This window comes from Cebidichthys violaceus, unplaced genomic scaffold, assembly GCF_023349555.1.
Source record: "Cebidichthys violaceus isolate CVI_PGR_0920_01 unplaced genomic scaffold, fCebVio1.0.p SCAF_14, whole genome shotgun sequence".
NCBI lineage: Eukaryota > Metazoa > Chordata > Actinopteri > Perciformes > Stichaeidae > Cebidichthys > Cebidichthys violaceus.
Genome location: NW_027176307.1, coordinates 10,220,359 through 10,242,684, shown reverse-complemented (window position 1 = coordinate 10,242,684; position 22,326 = coordinate 10,220,359). Strand labels below are relative to the sequence as shown.

The 22,326-nt window shown below is 34.9% G+C and overlaps 1 protein-coding gene across 1 annotated transcript; it reads right to left on the bottom strand.

Moving 5' to 3' along the window:
• Positions 1-692: 692 nt before the first annotated feature.
• gja1b (gap junction protein alpha 1b) lies at positions 693-7,501 on the bottom strand. Its single transcript, XM_068708775.1, has 2 exons — positions 7,401-7,501; positions 693-4,212 (listed from the first exon to the last, which is right to left on the bottom strand). The coding sequence occupies exon 2, from the start codon at positions 4,194-4,196 to the stop codon at positions 3,030-3,032; it is 1,167 nt and encodes a 388-aa protein (XP_068564876.1). The 5' UTR covers positions 4,197-4,212; positions 7,401-7,501; the 3' UTR covers positions 693-3,029.
• Positions 7,502-22,326: the final 14,825 nt, after the last annotated feature.

The following is a 22,326-nucleotide window of genomic DNA, read 5'->3' as shown; positions in this document are numbered from 1 at the left end:
TGGCTAACACATACCAGGACTCTGCTGAGTACATCGCAGCTTGTTGTTGAGTTTTATAACGCCTTGCAGGCCATTGGTCTGTAGACGCTGTTAGCCAATTGTGGGTTGCATTCATTCAATCACACAGTACAGCAGTGGCTGTTGTGGAGATCTGCACTGATTGCACCTTTCTAGTTATATATCAGAATCAGCTTTATTGGCCATGTATACACGCCATGTATACACGCACACAAGGAATATGACTCTGGTTTTTCAGTTTTTTTAATATATCTCTTGCTCGTCTCTCTTATGTGAATTTTGAATGATGTTTTTTAATGTTTTACTGATTTGTTTTTTAGTCTGTTATTTTTGGTGGAACTTTTATGCTGCCGTCTTGGCCAGGACTCCCTCAGAAAAGAGATTTCAAATCTCAAGAGACTATCCTGGATAAATAAAGGTTGAATAAAAAACACTGTGTATCTGAAGCACTACAGCCAGCTAAAAAGGTAAGCAATGTCTTTGTTTAAAACACAAAAACTGCACATGTATAGAAAATTACGTTAAAATTTCAGTTTTTGCAGAATAAAAATGACAACTAAACTGAAAGAGTTCCAGAAACTAATACATTTTGGTTAAAAGACAAAATCATAAGGGGCCTGAATGAACACAGACCACAAGGTCAAGAGTCTGCAATGAAACCAATCAATCAGCAATTAAGACAGAAAAAATATTTATTGGTTAAAATGCTTTTCACAGATACAATTAATGGGTTTTTGTTTTGCTATCATGCACTTACACTGTACAACAGTGGATCCCCGTGGATTAGCATTGAATTACGGCAACAAATGACTAATTGCTCCTGTTCCTGTCAATGGAAGACATCTCTCACAGAACCAGTCATGAAACCAGTGGTCAGATGTCTGATATTATGCACTGTAGTGATTTCTGTGTTATAAAATAAATTAGTAACATGTGTATCAGAAAACTCTTACCACTAACTGTGTGCATCATATTACATCTCTATCACCAAGATCTCAGTGCAAATGCCATTGTAGCTGACAGATCCATGACACATGTAAGTACCGACAAAATTATGCACCAATCAAAATTATTTTTAAAAATTTAAAAAAAAGAAAGAAAAAAAAGGCCCAAATTGAGATATATCCTAGTGTTTGATAGTTGTGGAGCTACATTGGCATACATTTTAACATAACTGACTAAATATTAGTCCAGATCTATAAGCAGTCTTCTAAAAACTCACATTTTTTTATTGTGACACAGTTAGCTTGATTTACAGTACTAAATATCTATTTCTCAAGCAGCAACGGTTACATTGAGTCTGAAAAAAAAAAAAACCTACAGAACGAAAAAAAAATCATCATTCACTCAAATATGTAAAACGCAGATAAATCTTTCTACTGTCTTTCTCTACAGGTCACAAAAGATGAAACAAAAAAGATAACAGTAATAAAGCCTTTCTTTATGTAAGCCACGTGAAAGCAGATCAGCGTTTGCTGTGTCACAGCAGCCTGAGCCCCTCCGCCACTATCGCAAACACACACATAAAAACCACAAAATGAAAACATGACACCACATAAATTCAAAGTTTATCAGGAAACAACAGTCCACGCTGACTGACAAAGTTACTAAAGAGGAAAAAAAATGTTTTACTGTCAATAAATATACAGCTTGTGGGGAGTTAATGGAAGATGTTTTCTGTGAGTGAGAGATACTGGATAGTAGTCAAATGTTCCTCTTAGTGGTGGGTGTCCTACGGATGCCAAGCAATAAATATTCACTACAACAGATATTAAGCGTTCTCCTAAGTGGTGAGCACTTTACATATTCTTTGTCCGGACAATAACTCCAGTCTTTGTCGCAACTGAAATGTGATTTTTAATCGAGAACTGGGATACGACAGTTACGGTGTGAGTGAAAAAAACAGAAGAGAATGTTGATTCGGCTGTGAAATCAGCTTTAAGACGCAAGCGAACTGTAAAAGCAACTCAATGAAAATGTGACCGTCAAACTATCTTTCAATGCAAACGTGTGTGTGTGTGTGTGTGTGTGTGTGTGGGTGTGTGTGTGTGTGTGGATGTGAGTGTGTGTGTCAGTGACACAAAATTACAACTTAGGTTCTATTTTCCTAGTTCATTCTTTTGGCCATCATTCCTGCTGGTTATGACAAGGCTTCATTGGTGAGCTTTATTAAGGGATCATTTCTAATGTGACCTATGTTTAGGTCCTTTCCTCTCTCAGAGGTTACATCCTATCTCCTACCAACAGTGTTGGTTTTTTTAAGCACAAAGGGGACTTACTAAATTGTTTTAGTCAGCTTAAACTCCGGAGGTTGCCCATCAGAAAACCTTCATATGAGTCTAGTTTAGTTCACCCTCAACCTACTCTTTCAATTTCCACATTGTGAGGCGTTGATCATTTGGGGATTTGTTTGTTGCTACTACTGGACTTTCCTTTTCTTGTTGTTTAGTTGACAGGGACAATGCTCAACAGAAGTTAGCCGAGGCTAATTTTTAATCTTGTCACACGTTTGAAAAAAAGAAAACACAACTAAGAAGGCACCATCTTATAAAGCTGTCCCCACACCCTCAGAATTCAGCTCTTACAGTGGTTAAGTAAAAATGCTGTCACCAATAGGAAGAATAGCAGAAACTATGAAAACAAGAAGAGGACTTTTTCCTTTAAATGTAACCTTGGCAACTTAAAACCAGAGCGATCCTCTGTTTTCTGTTGGACTCTTGCATCATTGCCTGTTCTCTCAAAGCTGGGTTAGCTCCCCTAAAAGGTTACGGTAAAAGTCATTGAAAACAACAAAAAACAAAACATATTTGCAACTTGTACCTTTTGACAGTGTTACATAACAAGTTTTAATGTCTCTTGGGGTGACTAAGAGTCTCTATGCTGAAGACAGTGATTGAGGTTAGCCCCGCCTCCTGTCTGAACCTATGTGATGGAGTGTTTCCTGACTCTCCGGCTGCAGCCGCACATCCCCGGGGCAGAGCTGGGAGGAGGGGGATGGGGAGGGCCGTGGCTTACACGTCCAGGTCGTCCGGCCTGGGTCGGCTGCTCATCCGGCTGCTGGCCCGGCTACAGGGCCTGGCGTCCATCAGCGCCAGCGGCTGCATCTCGTGTCCCACCGTCGAGGGCAGTTTCTTATGCTCTTGGGTGTCGTCCGGGAAGTCAAAGGCTTGTGCGTGGGAGTTTGAAATAGTGCTTCCTCCGCCGTTCTGGCCGAGCCGGTGCTGCTCAGTGGAGTAGTTGGCCCAGTTCTGCTCGGTGGCCTGCTTGTTGTAATTGCGGCACGAGCCGGTCCCCCGCTCCCCCGTGGCCAGCTTGTAGCCCGGGGGGGACATGGGCGAGAGCGGCGCTGATGGGGAGGAGCAGCCGTTATAGTAGGCGTACTTGGTGGTGGACAGCTCTTTAGGGGTGGGGCTCAACGTGCCCCCGCTGGGGTAGAGGATGGGCGGCTGTCGGCCCTTCACGCGATCTTTGATCCTCTTGAAAAACACGTAGAAAAGCTCGATGACGTTGAGCATCAAGGACACCAGGGAGACCACCAGCATGAAGATGATGAACACGGTCTTCTCCGTGGGACGCGACAGGAAACAGTCCACCCTGTGTGGGCACGGGTCCCTCTCGCAGGTGTAGACTGCAGAGAGGCTGAACCCGTAGATGTACCACTGGATGACCAGGAAGCCCACCTCGAACGTGGACTTGAAGAAAATGCTGACTATATAGGTTCTGAGCAGGGCCCCTTTCATCTTCACTTTGCCGTGCTCCTCGATGCCATACTTTAGCTTCTTCATCTCGATCTTCTTCAGCGGGATGTCGACGTCGCCGCCGTCGTTTTGCACGGCCTTGAGCAACTCCTCCTTCCTGTTAAACTTCTGCTCCTTCCGGTTCAGGTAGAAGACGTGAGCCAGGTACAGGAGCGTGGGCGTCGACACGAAGATGATCTGGAGGACCCAGAAGCGGACGTGGGAGATGGGAAAAGACTTGTCGTAGCAGACGTTCTCGCAACCGGGCTGCTGGGTGTTGCATTTGAACGCCGATTGCTCGTCACCCCAGGCCGATTCCACCGCGGTGCCCAGGACCAGGATCCTGAAGATGAAGAGGACCGACAGCCAGACCTTGCCACCGGCAGTGGAGTAGGCCTGGACCTTGTCCAGCAGACGACCCAGAGCACTCCAGTCACCCATTCTCAGGGAGCGTTAGCTGATTGAAAACAAAGAAGAAGAAAAAGAACAATGTTGAACTGGCAACATCAATTATTCAATTATGAGTTCAGGCTTTCACAGATAACACCCATGTCTGTAATGTTTTATAAACATACTTACAATGTGTTATAATCTGCTTATAGCACTGTTTAACTATAGTTATAAGTAAACAGTAACAGTAAATATCCATTAGGCTTTAGCTTGTTATAATGACTTATAGGGAAATATCATTACACTTCATAATGACTGGTCACTCACTGACATTATTTATTTTGCAAGGATCATCGTGTATTAGAATTCCCATAGTTGTTATGGGATCAATAATCATTTAATAATGCATAATAATTACTGTTATAATGCATTATATTGTGACTATTCTAAGTGGCCACTGGGTGCTTTGGGTGAAGTAATGAGGTACAGGCAGATGTAACACATTACAAGGCGGTTATAAGTCACTAAGTGGTCATTGTTTGCTTTGAGTTAAGTGAAAAAAATCATTAAATCGATGCAAAAACAACACAAAATCATGAATCATCATTATGAATATTCAGGAGCGCTTATAACCATAATTATACAGTGCTATAAGCAGATTATAATGCATTATTAGTATGTTTCTAATGCATTGTAGACATGGGCATCATAGGAAGTGCTCCCCACAGACACATTATGAAATATTTATGCTCCAAACAGAGATCAACATCCTCAGGATTCTGGCCTTTTGGCAGCATTTTGTGATTAAACAGCGTCATTATTGAAGGAGACAAACCAAGAGAGTTTGGTGACGCAAAACACAAGTTAATCCAATTACTGGGCCGCAGGGGCAGAAAACACGTTTCGGAGGGTTTATGCAACGCTGCTATTAAGATCCACACGAGGACCTGAACACATGAAATGAAACTGGACTCATCGAGCGAAGAGAATCTCCAACAACAACAACTGGTATTCATGCGAAACAAGAGGTGCTTTTGATTGAATTGAGAGGGCGAGTTGGAGAAATCCCTAAATTGTTTGCACCAGACAGATTATCCAATCTCTGACCCGGCGGGGATTTCTTTTAAGAAAACTCTCAAATGAAAAACAGGGACGAGGAGGCATGATTAATAATCGAATATTCAAATGACTTTTGCAACACCAAACATCTTAGAATAATAAAAAAAAACATCTCTTTGGGAAAAAACAGACAAGCACAGTTGTCAACCAGCATTCAATTGAAAGGACATGACAGGACAGTGCAACTCTGCAGCACTTATGGGGTCCAAACTACACGTCAAGTGAGATTATTTGATAGGTTTTTGAATAAAAAGGGTCAAAGTTTATACACGTTAACATCTACTCCTGTTCTCCTTGTGCAGTACAACAAAAGTATCTGCTTCAACTGGCCAATGTGTAAAATAAGAGCGTCTCCCTCCCTCTGTTCTTGTCTGTGAGGCGCAGAGAGAGGAGGACAGAATAAAAGTAAGGAATGAAAAAAAGAAAAGACACAAGAGGACCGAGCTTGTCTGCTTCAGAGGACATTAGAAAAGTCTGCTGAATGCTGTCGCGTTAGCCGAGCTGTCCAGAATAAAGGGGGTTGGGGGTGTGAGGGGGCTAGGCCTGCAGTGTGTGTGCGTCTTTCCTCTGCTCACAGAGAAGAAGAACATTTCCTCTTGGGAGATCAACCCATTAGGAAAAAAGCATGACATCAGCAGCTCCCCCGTTGACAGTTTGCTTGACAGAACCGCTGAGACACAATTCAGTCCAGAGCTTTAAAGGGGCGTCCCGCTGAAAAAAACTACAAATGTCGCTTTTGCTTGGCTATGATTGAAAGACAGCGACATTTTAGAGGATGCACAACACTGGCTATAGTTTGCCCTCTCTGGGGCTCACACCTGAAAAACTAGCGCCCTCCTCAGTCCAAAAAATGAGCCACGACTGTCTGCTGAAGTCTCGGAAGCTTCAGCGGAACAATAGAAAAATGACTGAGCCGCTCTGTGTGAATTAACAAAACGCACTACAACGAATCATAGAAGGGGAAAAGGTTATGTTTCGGTGCACATATATCAAAGAAAGGGGTTCTAGGGGTCTTTTGGGACATTCTGAAGGGGGGGGGGGTCTTTAAGTGGTTACCACTGGGCCCTGCAGCACTATTACTTATTATTATAACCCCAATGATAAACCACAGACCGTAAAACAGCCGTAATCTGGTTTTCACTCTCACCTTTGCAGCTCAAACTGACGAGAAAGTAACTGAGGAGAGCTGTTGAAAAGGTTTGAGCGGAAAGAAAACCATCCAGCAGACACAGAGAGCCGGCAGGATCCTGACGAGGAAAAGTAGGAACCCTCAGTCACGATACACAAAGTAAAGAGGCATGTGCTCTCACTTATCTTGTAAAGAACCACACTGTAATCCCTACGACCTGGAGGGCACGGTCATTCTGCGGAGAAGTCACCGTCAGCCTTCAGGGTCAAACGTGATGAAGGAGGAAAATCTGTTCTGTTCTGTTCTTTTTGGTTGTCGTTGTTGTTAATAGACGGGGGACATCCCGCCACTTTCTACATGAGTGAGTCTGTCTGGTGAAAAATGACCAGGACAGCAGAGAACAATGGACTCTGAAAACAATGACTTTCAAAGCAGACATCTCAAACTCCTCTGAAAGCTCCTTAAAGTAGTTTTCATTGACAAATCACTCAAGGTATGAATGAAACAAGTTTTGGGAACTTTAATTTGGAAGTTTCCTGTTGTCATGGGGCCACTCTTTATTTATGGGCTCATGGGAGAATCTTAACATATAAAAACAGAGCTTTTCTTTGGTTCACAGTCCAGTACAGGATAAGTTAAATCCAGCACGACAGCAACTTTTGGACGGACAAAAAAAAGAGAATAAGAGCTCAGGATTTCAGTGCGCCATATTTATTAATAAAGGAGGCTCGAGCGTATCCAATAAATCAACCGACTCGTCTTCATCACACATTGCTCCCCTGTGGCCTCGATCTGTCTTTCTGGACGTTTAATTAGAGGAAAAAAGAAGAAGAGAAACGACCACAGCCCTTCTTTCCGACTGTAGAAGTTAAATTGTCAAACTTTAAAAAAAGAAAAGAAAATTGCACTGAGTGAAGTTTGGAGCGCACCGGAGCGGTCCCGAGTATTTCTAACGGGAGCAGCCTACATGACGATCTACCAATCTAAAAGAAAGTGTTGAAACTTACCTGGGGAAGTCACGGAGAGGAAGAAGCCGGGGCCCGGAGCGACTTTCTCCGTCCGCCACTTGCAAGAAAGTTGAAATCCAAGTTTTGGGACCAGGGTGGGATGGGGGGGGAGAGACTGAGTCGAACTTGTCAAACTTCCTTTATAACGGTCCCGTCAGAGAAGTTACGGTCACCTGATCTCTCTACGTCAAGACCCAAGCCGCTGTCCGCTGGGAGGAGAGAGAGAGAGAGAGAGAGAGAGAGAGAGAGAGAGAGAGAGAGAGAGAGAGAGAGAGAGAGAGAGACAGAGAGACAGAGAGAGACAGATAGAGACAGAGTAAGTTTATCTCAAGAAGCCTACTGCACTTAAGTATAGTTTGAAGGTACTTTTACTTTTACTTATTCTTCTGACATCCGAAGTTACTCATTATTGTGCAGATTCAATGTCACATACAAAACTTTACTCTCATCTGATGATGATGATGATGATGATGATGATGATGACTCAGCTCCACCTCAACAAACAACAAACATTAAGATGCAGCTGAATCCACAAAAACACTAATAACACTCTGCATAATGACTACTTTTCTTTTTTGATACTTAAAGGGACAGTTCACCACCAAAACAATTTCTTTGTTTCTTTTACCTCTGGTACTATTTATCAATCTAGATTGATAAAAAATAAAAAAATAAAAAAAGATCATAATAATACACATTTGAAAAAACTCAACAGCAATATTTCTTTAATCATGACCTGGTTACTCGAGATAATCCACAGACCTTAGTTAAGACTATTGAACAGCGCTACAGGTGAGAGGAGAAATGTGTATTTCTGAATTTGGGGTGAGCTGTCCCTTTAAGTACAATTAACTGATTTGTGTCCGTTTAATTTAAAATACAGGACTTTTGGTTGGAGTACTTAACATTGGGATAGTGATTATTTTAAAAGGGACACTTTGTCCACCAGTGATTGTAATAAATTGGCAGACTTGCATTTAATGACATCGCTTTGATTAAGTCATTCAACCAGTTAATGGGTCTGAGCATCTTAAGGGCTGCACGGAGGAGAAAATGATGTTTCTTGCAGTGTTGAAGCGTTACATGTACTAAATTACAGGTTTGTTGTTTTGATCAAAAATGTCCTCAAAATGAGATAATAAAGTGCTTTTAAAGGGGACCACCGACACTAAGAATTCCACAGTTACTTCCATGGCCTAGAGGAGACTTCAATCAATATCTGTGAAAATGAGTTGCTCTCACTGGATGTCATGTGATGTCATGAAGTATACAGTCTGGATCTGCTGCATATTATACATCATAGTTTGATTGTAATGCTGTCGGTTGTGAACCAGAGATGGTACCCATATACTCAGAACATTCCCCTACAGGTGCTTTCAGTGTCACCTATTCACCGTCTTTGGAGCAGCTCCACTGTTTACACTCGATGACATGACGCTTGACTTTCAACACTCCGGTTTTTGGATTTGGGAGAGAGCTGTTCATGTTTACTTGTACCGTCTTAGACCGTAGGAATAATATGTGTGAATCTTGAAAATGGACGTAGGTCCCCTTTAACGCTGCCCTTTATTGTGCCAATGACGCTTTGTAGTTCTTATGTCGTTTTTACTTAGCCTTAAAGCTGTCTTGTGATGGCTCACCCCTACAGTGGTGTTAGCTTTTGCATTATTATTCTGTAATGTTTTAGAATGCTCTTATTCTTATTTATTTTTTTATAAAGCTAAAGTTTGAGTGTTTTGTTTACTGCTGTCTTCTACTGCTCATTTGCTTTGGAATGGTATTATTATTATTATTATTATTATGACAATGAATGGAAGCACCACTCCTAAAGTCAAAGTCAAACCTGTTGACAGTGAGGCGTTCTTCTGTATTTTGTAACTTTCCATGAATCCACTTGGGTCCCCCATACTACCCTTGGTCAATGCACAGCACCACCTAGTGATGGAAATACTACGGTGCAGCTGCATGTGGCGTGCTGGTGCTGGTGTCGGCAGTACACTGATACCACCATTATGCACCACAGGCCTCACACTCTGCAACTCATCCACCTCACGCATACAGATGGACAGCAGAGACATCAAGACCTGCAGGGACCTTTAATGTTAAACACAATGTTTCTGTTGTGTGAAATACAATGCCGGGGCCAAGGGCTGATCTGTGAATGAGAGCTAAACATAAAACAAAGCTTTGTGTCATCTGCTCCTGTGCTGTGATGGTTACCACTTTGCATCTGGTGATCTGAGTTTACATTTTGGTGGAACCTGATTTTTAGCAAGTGACAGGTCAAAGAGTGACCTTTGATTGACAGGTTCAATACTTCCCTTTCTAGAGAAGTGGTAGGAGGCAGACACGAGAGACTTTGTCCAGATAACAAAAAGGTGTTTTATTTACAAAAGTGCCCTGCTACACGTGTAACCAAACATATATAGAAACAAAACAAACAAACGGTTAACTTAGTTTAACTGAATAAACTCAACTCATCATAAAATAACTTAATCACATGCACACAGCTACACACTGCTATTCCTCCCTCTCCTGTACAGTCAGTCATCTCTTTATATAGAGCCTTCCATCAGTAGGCTCTAGCTCCTACCATGAGCCATGAGTAGAGGTGACAACACTTACTGACTCCATTACATTACATTACATTACAGTCATTTACCAGACGCTTTTATCCAAAGCGACTTACAATAAGTGCATCAACATTGGTAATCAAAAGAACTACTAGTCACCAGAAGTCATAAGTACATTTCCTTTTCCAAACAAGCATCTAAGAGCCTGAAGCAGAGCATAACTCAGAGCCAAGTTCCAATAGTTAATAGACCTAAGCTATAGCTTACAGCACCCCTTTAGGTAGCCAACAGTTGTATATAGTTTACAATTTGCTATACACTCACACCAATGTAAAACAGATCACAACTAACCTACAAACATTTCTATACATACTCTACTCCCCCCTGTACTTGGTCTGACCCTCTGACATCACTGCTGACATCATCCAGAGTATAAATAGAGGAAATGATTGGGTGCCTCCTCCTTTAACCTCTAGAACACATGGAGGGTATCAAAGCAACTCGTGAAATGCAAACTGAATTAATAAAGATTAGTGTAATATGGGGCAAATGGTGTGTTCTCACCCACTTTGTTCCCCCCCCCCCCTTACGACGTTACTCCTCAGAGTCACGGGAGAGGAAGTCAGCGATGACATTGTTGTGTCCTGGTCTATACTGGATCTGAAAACGATAAGGCTGGAGAGACAAGTACCATCTGGTAATTCTAGCATTGGTGTCTTTCATTTTGTGAATCCACTGCAATGCACGATGGTCAGACTCAAGAATAAACTCTTTGCCAATCAGGTAGTATTTCAAGGTGTCCAATGCCCATTTAATAGCTAGAGCTTCCTTTTCCACTGTTGAGTATCTCATTTCACTTGAGAAGAGTTTCCGGCTGATGTACTGCACAGGCAACTGGTTTCCATCCTACCCTTGCAATAACACTGCTCCGAGACACTACACCAGAAGCATCTGTTTGGACAGTAGAGGGAAGAGTGAAATCTGGACACTGCAAAACCGGTTCCTGACACATACAGTTTTTTAAGTCTTTGAAAGCATTCTCACTTTCTTGAGTCCATTTAACCTTTATTGGGCTGGATTTGTGAGCCATGTCAGTTAGTACTGCAGATCTTGATGAAAAGTTCGGGATAAGTCTGCGATACCAACCTACTAACCCCAAGAATGATCGTAGCCTCCTCTTGGTGTTAGGTGGTTGTGAAGCTGCAATCGCCTCAACCTTTCGTACCTGAGGACGGATGCCTCCACCTTTGATCACATAACCAAGGTACTGGATCTCTGGCTTAGCAGTGTGACACTTCTTGGCGTTGATGACCAGACCAGCACTGTGGATGCGTTGGAAGACATCAGCAAGATGTTGCACATGCTCCTCCCAGGTCCGGCTGAAGATAACGATGTCATCAATGTCGGCTGCTGCGTAGTCCTCCGCTCCTCTCAAAACTTCATCAACCAATCTCTGAAATGTTGCTGGTGCACCCAGTAAACCAAAGGGCATCATTCTGAATCTGAACAGGCCACTGGGAACCCTGAATGTTGTTAAGTCCTTCAAAGATTCAGTTAAGGGCACTTGCCAGTACCCTTTACACAGGTCAAGGGTTGTTAGGAATTCGGCATTTCCCAAGCACTCAATCAATTCATCAACCCTTGGCATTGGATAGGAATCAAAGGCAGACACAGCATTTAACTTTGAGAAGTTAACACAGAATCTCAGTTTAGGGTCATCCTTCTTTGGAACCAACACCACAGGGCTACACCACTCACTACGAGAAGGCTCGATGATTCCTGTAGCCAGCATCTCCTCCACATCTTGCTTCAGTCCTGGAACAAGTCTGGCTGGAATGCGACAGGTGGTGTCCCTGATTGGCCGCTGTTCTGGTGAATGCAGACGAATTTGATGGTCAATGAGGTTTGTACAACCTGGCTTTAGACTGAAGAGCTCTTTTTGCATGTGGGCCTGTAGTTCCCAGCGTTTATCTGGCATAAGATGACTCAGATCTGGAAACACTGGAGTCTCAGTTGAAGTGGGAAAATACCGTGCGTGCCCACATGGTTAAAGACTGCTCCGATTGGGCTACACACTCTTTTAGAAGGTTTACATGAAAGACTTGATGCTTTTTCCGACGGTCTGGTAAAAAGAGTTCGTACTTAACGGGGCCAGCCTGTTGACTTCTTTAAACATACTCTACTATAACTTGTTTAAACATACTCTATAACTTCTTTAAACATACTCTACTATGACTTCTTTAAACATACTCTACTATGACTTCTTTAAACATACTCTACTATAACTTCTTTAAACATACTCTATAACTTCTTTAAACATACTCTACTATAACTTCTTTAAACATACTCTACTATGACTTCTTTAAACATACTCTACTATAACTTCTTTAAACATACTCTACTATGACTTCTTTAAACATACTCTACTATGACTTCTTTAAACATACTCTACTATAACTTCTTTAAACATACTCTACTATGACTTCTTTAAACATACTCTACTATGACTTCTTTAAACATACTCTACTATAACTTCTTTAAACATACTCTATAACTTCTTTAAACATACTCTATAACTTCTTTAAACATACTCTACTATAACTTCTTTAAACATACTCGACTATGACTTCTTTAAACATACTCTACTATGACTTCTTTAAACATACTCTATAACTTCTTTAAACATACTCTACTATAACTTCTTTAAACATACTCTACTATGACTTCTTTAAACATACTCTACTATAACTTCTTTAAACATACTCTATAACTTCTTTAAACATACGCTACTATAACTTCTTTAAACATACTCTATAACTTCTTTAAACATACTCTACTATAACTTCTTTAAACATACTCGACTATGACTTCTTTAAACATACTCTACTATGACTTCTTTAAACATACTCTATAACTTCTTTAAACATACTCTACTATAACTTCTTTAAACATACTCTATAACTTCTTTAAACATACTCTACTATAACTTCTTTAAACATACTCTACTATAACTTCTTTAAACATACTCTATAACTTCTTTAAACATACTCTACTATAACTTCTTTAAACATACTCTACTATAACTTCTTTAAACATACTCTACTATGACTTCTTTAAACATACTCTATAACTTCTTTAAACATACTCTACTATAACTTCTTTAAACATACTCTATAACTTCTTTAAACATACTCTACTATAACTTCTTTAAACATACTCTATAACGTCTTTAAACATACTCTACTATAACTTCTTTAAACATACTCTACTATGACTTCTTTAAACATACTCTACTATGACTTCTTTAAACATACTCTACTATGACTTATTTAAACATACTCTACTATAACTTCTTTAAACATACTCTATAACTTCTTTAAACATACGCTACTATAACTTCTTTAAACATACTCTACTATGACTTCTTTAAACATACTCTACTATAACTTCTTTAAACATACTCTACTATAACTTCTTTAAACATACTCTACTATGACTTCTTTAAACATACTCTACTATGACTTCTTTAAACATACTCTACTATAACTTCTTTAAACATACTCTACTATGACTTCTTTAAACATACTCTACTATGACTTCTTTAAACATACTCTACTATAACTTCTTTAAACATACTCTATAACTTCTTTAAACATACTCTACTATAACTTCTTTAAAAATACTCTACTATGACTTCTTTAAACATACTCTACTATAACTTCTTTAAACATACTCTACTATGACTTCTTTAAACATACTCTACTATGACTTCTTTAAACATACTCTACTATGACTTCTTTAAACATACTCTACTATAACTTCTTTAAACATACTCTACTATAACTTCTTTAAACATACTCTACTATGACTTCTTTAAACATACTCTACTGTGACTTCTTTAAACATACTCTACTATGACTTCTTTAAACATACTCTACTATGACTTCTTTAAACATACTCTACTATAACTTCTTTAAACATACTCTACTATGACTTCTTTAAACATACTCTACTATGACTTCTTTAAACATACTCTACTATAACTTCTTTAAACATACTCTACTATGACTTCTTTAAACATACTCTACTATGACTTCTTTAAACATACTCTACTATGACTTCTTTAAACATACTCTACTATGACTTATTTAAACATACTCTACTATAACTTCTTTAAACATACTCTATAACTTCTTTAAACATACGCTACTATAACTTCTTTAAACATACTCTATAACTTCTTTAAACATACTCTACTATAACTTCTTTAAACATACTCGACTATGACTTCTTTAAACATACTCTACTATGACTTCTTTAAACATACTCTATAACTTCTTTAAACATACTCTACTATAACTTCTTTAAACATACTCTATAACTTCTTTAAACATACTCTACTATAACTTCTTTAAACATACTCTACTATAACTTCTTTAAACATACTCTATAACTTCTTTAAACATACTCTACTATAACTTCTTTAAACATACTCTACTATAACTTCTTTAAACATACTCTACTATGACTTCTTTAAACATACTCTATAACTTCTTTAAACATACTCTACTATAACTTCTTTAAACATACTCTATAACTTCTTTAAACATACTCTACTATAACTTCTTTAAACATACTCTATAACGTCTTTAAACATACTCTACTATAACTTCTTTAAACATACTCTACTATGACTTCTTTAAACATACTCTACTATGACTTCTTTAAACATACTCTACTATGACTTATTTAAACATACTCTACTATAACTTCTTTAAACATACTCTATAACTTCTTTGAACATACGCTACTATAACTTCTTTAAACATACTCTACTATGACTTCTTTAAACATACTCTACTATAACTTCTTTAAACATACTCTACTATAACTTCTTTAAACATACTCTACTATGACTTCTTTAAACATACTCTACTATGACTTCTTTAAACATACTCTACTATGACTTATTTAAACATACTCTACTATAACTTCTTTAAACATACTCTATAACTTCTTTAAACATACGCTACTATAACTTCTTTAAACATACTCTACTATGACTTCTTTAAACATACTCTACTATAACTTCTTTAAACATACTCTACTATGACTTCTTTAAACATACTCTACTATGACTTCTTTAAACATACTCTACTATAACTTCTTTAAACATACTCTACTATAACTTCTTTAAACATACTCTATAACTTCTTTAAACATACTCTACTATAACTTCTTTAAACATACTCTACTATGACTTCTTTAAACATACTCTACTATAACTTCTTTAAACATACTCTACTATGACTTCTTTAAACATACTCTACTATGACTTCTTTAAACATACTCTACTATAACTTCTTTAAACATACTCTACTATAACTTCTTTAAACATACTCTACTATGACTTCTTTAAACATACTCTACTATAACTTCTTTAAACATACTCTATAACTTCTTTAAACATACTCTACTATAACTTCTTTAAACATACTCTACTATGACTTCTTTAAACATACTCTACTATAACTTCTTTAAACATACTCTACTATGACTTCTTTAAACATACTCTACTATGACTTCTTTAAACATACTCTACTATGACTTCTTTAAACATACTCTACTATAACTTCTTTAAACATACTCTATAACTTCTTTAAACATACTCTACTATGACTTCTTTAAACATACTCTACTATGACTTCTTTAAACATACTCTACTATGACTTCTTTAAACATACTCTACTATGACTTCTTTAAACATACTCTACTATAACTTCTTTAAACATACTCTACTATGACTTCTTTAAACATACTCTACTATGACTTCTTTAAACATACTCTACTATAACTTCTTTAAACATACTCTACTATGACTTCTTTAAACATACTCTACTATGACTTCTTTAAACATACTCTACTATGACTTCTTTAAACATACTCTACTATGACTTCTTTAAACATACTCTACTATAACTTCTTTAAACATACTCTACTATGACTTCTTTAAACATACTCTACTATGACTTCTTTAAACATACTCTACTATAACTTCTTTAAACATACTCTATAACTTCCTTAAACATACTCTACTATAACTTCTTTAAACATACTCTACTATGACTTCTTTAAACATACTCTACTATAACTTCTTTAAACATACTCTACTATGACTTCTTTAAACATACTCTACTATGACTTCTTTAAACATACTCTACTATGACTTCTTTAAACATACTCTACTATAACTTCTTTAAACATACTCTACTATAACTTCTTTAAACATACGCTATAACTTCTTTAAACATACTCTACTATGACTTCTTTAAACATACTCTACTATGACTTCTTTAAACATACTCTACTATGACTTCTTTAAACATACTCTACTATGACTTCTTTAAACATACTCTACTATGACTTCTTTAAACATACTCTACTATAACTTCTTTAAACATACTCTACTATGACTTCTTTAAACATACTCTACTATGACTTCTTTAAACATACTCTACTATAACTTCTTTAAACATACTCTACTATGACTTCTTTAAACATACTCTACTATGACTTCTTTAAACATACTCTACTATGACTTCTTTAAACATACTCTACTATGACTTCTTTAAACATACTCTACTATAACTTCTTTAAACATACTCTACTATGACTTCTTTAAACATACTCTACTATGACTTCTTTAAACATACTCTACTATAACTTCTTTAAACATACTCTATAACTTCTTTAAACATACTCTACTATGACTTCTTTAAACATACTCTACTATAACTTCTTTAAACATACTCTATAACTTCTTTAAACATACTCTACTATAACTTCTTTAAACATACTCTACTATGACTTCTTTAAACATACTCTACTATAACTTCTTTAAACATACTCTACTATGACTTCTTTAAACATACTCTACTATGACTTCTTTAAACATACTCTACTATAACTTCTTTAAACATACTCTACTATAACTTCTTTAAACATACTCTACTATGACTTCTTTAAACATACTCTACTATAACTTCTTTAAACATACTCTATAACTTCTTTAAACATACTCTACTATAACTTCTTTAAACATACTCTACTATGACTTCTTTAAACATACTCTACTATAACTTCTTTAAACATACTCTACTATGACTTCTTTAAACATACTCTACTATGACTTCTTTAAACATACTCTACTATAACTTCTTTAAACATACTCTACTATAACTTCTTTAAACATACTCTACTATGACTTTTTTAAACATACTCTACTATAACTTCTTTAAACATACTCTATAACTTCTTTAAACATACTCTACTATAACTTCTTTAAACATACTCTACTATGACTTCTTTAAACATACTCTACTATAACTTCTTTAAACATACTCTACTATGACTTCTTTAAACATACTCTACTATGACTTCTTTAAACATACTCTACTATGACTTCTTTAAACATACTCTACTATAACTTCTTTAAACATACTCTATAACTTCTTTAAACATACTCTACTATGACTTCTTTAAACATACTCTACTATGACTTCTTTAAACATACTCTACTATGACTTCTTTAAACATACTCTACTATGACTTCTTTAAACATACTCTACTATAACTTCTTTAAACATACTCTACTATGACTTCTTTAAACATACTCCACTATGACTTCTTTAAACATACTCTACTATAACTTCTTTAAACATACTCTACTATGACTTCTTTAAACATACTCTACTATGACTTCTTTAAACATACTCTACTATGACTTCTTTAAACATACTCTACTATGACTTCTTTAAACATACTCTACTATGACTTCTTTAAACATACTCTACTATAACTTCTTTAAACATACTCTACTATGACTTCTTTAAACATACTCTACTATGACTTCTTTAAACATACTCTACTATAACTTCTTTAAACATACTCTATAACTTCCTTAAACATACTCTACTATAACTTCTTTAAACATACTCTACTATGACTTCTTTAAACATACTCTACTATAACTTCTTTAAACATACTCTACTATGACTTCTTTAAACATACTCTACTATGACTTCTTTAAACATACTCTACTATGACTTCTTTAAACATACTCTACTATAACTTCTTTAAACATACTCTACTATAACTTCTTTAAACATACGCTATAACTTCTTTAAACATACTCTACTATGACTTCTTTAAACATACTCTACTATGACTTCTTTAAACATACTCTACTATGACTTCTTTAAACATACTCTACTATGACTTCTTTAAACATACTCTACTATGACTTCTTTAAACATACTCTACTATGACTTCTTTAAACATACTCTACTATAACTTCTTTAAACATACTCTACTATGACTTCTTTAAACATACTCTACTATGACTTCTTTAAACATACTCTACTATAACTTCTTTAAACATACTCTACTATGACTTCTTTAAACATACTCTACTATGACTTCTTTAAACATACTCTACTATGACTTCTTTAAACATACTCTACTATGACTTCTTTAAACATACTCTACTATAACTTCTTTAAACATACTCTACTATGACTTCTTTAAACATACTCTACTATGACTTCTTTAAACATACTCTACTATAACTTCTTTAAACATACTCTATAACTTCTTTAAACATACTCTACTATGACTTCTTTAAACATACTCTACTATAACTTCTTTAAACATACTCTATAACTTCTTTAAACATACTCTACTATAACTTCTTTAAACATACTCTACTATGACTTCTTTAAACATACTCTACTATAACTTCTTTAAACATACTCTACTATGACTTCTTTAAACATACTCTACTATGACTTCTTTAAACATACTCTACTATAACTTCTTTAAACATACTCTACTATAACTTCTTTAAACATACTCTACTATGACTTCTTTAAACATACTCTACTATAACTTCTTTAAACATACTCTATAACTTCTTTAAACATACTCTACTATAACTTCTTTAAACATACTCTACTATGACTTCTTTAAACATACTCTACTATAACTTCTTTAAACATACTCTACTATGACTTCTTTAAACATACTCTACTATAACTTCTTTAAACATACTCTACTATAACTTCTTTAAACATACTCTACTATAACTTCTTTAAACATACTCTACTATGACTTATTTAAACATACTCTACTATGACTTCTTTAAACATACTCTACTATAACTTCTTTAAACATACTCTACTATAACTTCTTTAAACATACTCTATAACGTCTTTAAACATACTCTACTATGACTTCTTTAAACATACTCTACTATAACTTCTTTAAACATACTCTACTATAACTTCTTTAAACATACTCTATAACGTCTTTAAACATACTCTACTATGACTTCTTTAAACATACTCTACTATAACTTCTTTAAACATACTCTACTATAACTTCTTTAAACATACTCTACTATGACTTCTTTAAACATACTCTACTATGACTTCTTTAAACATACTCTACTATGACTTATTTAAACATACTCTACTATAACTTCTTTAAACATACTCTACTATAACTTCTTTAAACATACTCTACTATAACTTCTTTAAACATACTCTATAACTTCTTTAAACATACTCTACTATAACTTCTTTAAACATACTCTATAACTTCTTTAAACATACTCTACTATAACTTCTTTAAACATACTCTACTATAACTTCTTTAAACATACTCTATAACTTCTTTAAACATACTCTACTATAACTTCTTTAAACATACTCTACTATAACTTCTTTAAACATACTCTACTATGACTTCTTTAAACATACTCTATAACTTCTTTAAACATACTCTACTATAACTTCTTTAAACATACTCTATAACTTCTTTAAACATACTCTACTATAACTTCTTTAAACATACTCTATAACTTCTTTAAACATACTCTACTATAACTTCTTTAAACATACTCTATAACTTCTTTAAACATACTCTATAACTTCTTTAAACATACTCTACTATGACTTCTTTAAACATACTCTACTATAACTTCTTTAAACATACTCTACTATAACTTCTTTAAACATACTCTATAACTTCTTTAAACATACTCTACTATAACTTCTTTAAACATACTCTATAACTTCTTTAAACATACTCTATAACTTCTTTAAACATACTCTACTATGACTTCTTTAAACATACTCTACTATAACTTCTTTAAACATACTCTACTATAACTTCTTTAAACATACTCTATAACTTCTTTAAACATACTCTACTATAACTTCTTTAAACATACTCTACTATAACTTCTTTAAACATACTCTACTATGACTTCTTTAAACATACTCTACTATGACTTCTTTAAACATACTCTACTATAACTTCTTTAAACATACTCTATAACTTCTTTAAACATACTCTACTATAACTTCTTTAAACATACTCTACTATAACTTCTTTAAACATACTCTATAACTTCTTTAAACATACTCTACTATAACTTCTTTAAACATACTCTACTATGACTTCTTTAAACATACTCTACTATAACTTCTTTAAACATACTCTATAACTTCTTTAAACATACTCTACTATAACTTCTTTAAACATACTCTACTATAACTTCTTTAAACATACTCTATAACTTCTTTAAACATACTCTACTATAACTTCTTTAAACATACTCTACTATGACTTCTTTAAACATACTCTACTATGACTTCTTTAAACATACTCTACTATAACTTCTTTAAACATACTCTACTATAACTTCTTTAAACATACTCTACTATGACTTCTTTAAACATACTCTACTATAACTTCTTTAAACATACTCTATAACTTCTTTAAACATACTCTACTATAACTTCTTTAAACATACTCTACTATGACTTCTTTAAACATACTCTACTATAACTTCTTTAAACATACTCTACTATGACTTCTTTAAACATACTCTACTATAACTTCTTTAAACATACTCTACTATAACTTCTTTAAACATACTCTACTATAACTTCTTTAAACATACTCTACTATGACTTATTTAAACATACTCTACTATGACTTCTTTAAACATACTCTACTATAACTTCTTTAAACATACTCTACTATAACTTCTTTAAACATACTCTATAACGTCTTTAAACATACTCTACTATGACTTCTTTAAACATACTCTACTATAACTTCTTTAAACATACTCTACTATAACTTCTTTAAACATACTCTATAACGTCTTTAAACATACTCTACTATGACTTCTTTAAACATACTCTACTATAACTTCTTTAAACATACTCTACTATAACTTCTTTAAACATACTCTACTATGACTTCTTTAAACATACTCTACTATGACTTCTTTAAACATACTCTACTATGACTTATTTAAACATACTCTACTATAACTTCTTTAAACATACTCTACTATAACTTCTTTAAACATACTCTACTATAACTTCTTTAAACATACTCTATAACTTCTTTAAACATACTCTACTATAACTTCTTTAAACATACTCTATAACTTCTTTAAACATACTCTACTATAACTTCTTTAAACATACTCTACTATAACTTCTTTAAACATACTCTATAACTTCTTTAAACATACTCTACTATAACTTCTTTAAACATACTCTACTATAACTTCTTTAAACATACTCTACTATGACTTCTTTAAACATACTCTATAACTTCTTTAAACATACTCTACTATAACTTCTTTAAACATACTCTATAACTTCTTTAAACATACTCTACTATAACTTCTTTAAACATACTCTATAACTTCTTTAAACATACTCTACTATAACTTCTTTAAACATACTCTATAACTTCTTTAAACATACTCTATAACTTCTTTAAACATACTCTACTATGACTTCTTTAAACATACTCTACTATAACTTCTTTAAACATACTCTACTATAACTTCTTTAAACATACTCTATAACTTCTTTAAACATACTCTACTATAACTTCTTTAAACATACTCTATAACTTCTTTAAACATACTCTATAACTTCTTTAAACATACTCTACTATGACTTCTTTAAACATACTCTACTATAACTTCTTTAAACATACTCTACTATAACTTCTTTAAACATACTCTATAACTTCTTTAAACATACTCTACTATAACTTCTTTAAACATACTCTACTATAACTTCTTTAAACATACTCTACTATGACTTCTTTAAACATACTCTACTATGACTTCTTTAAACATACTCTACTATAACTTCTTTAAACATACTCTATAACTTCTTTAAACATACTCTACTATAACTTCTTTAAACATACTCTACTATAACTTCTTTAAACATACTCTATAACTTCTTTAAACATAC

Excerpts from the sequence above, each read along its gene's own strand:
- gja1b (XM_068708775.1), bottom strand. The coding sequence starts at position 4,196 with ATGGGTGACTGGAGTGCTCTGGGTCGTCTGCTGGACAAGGTCCAGGCC.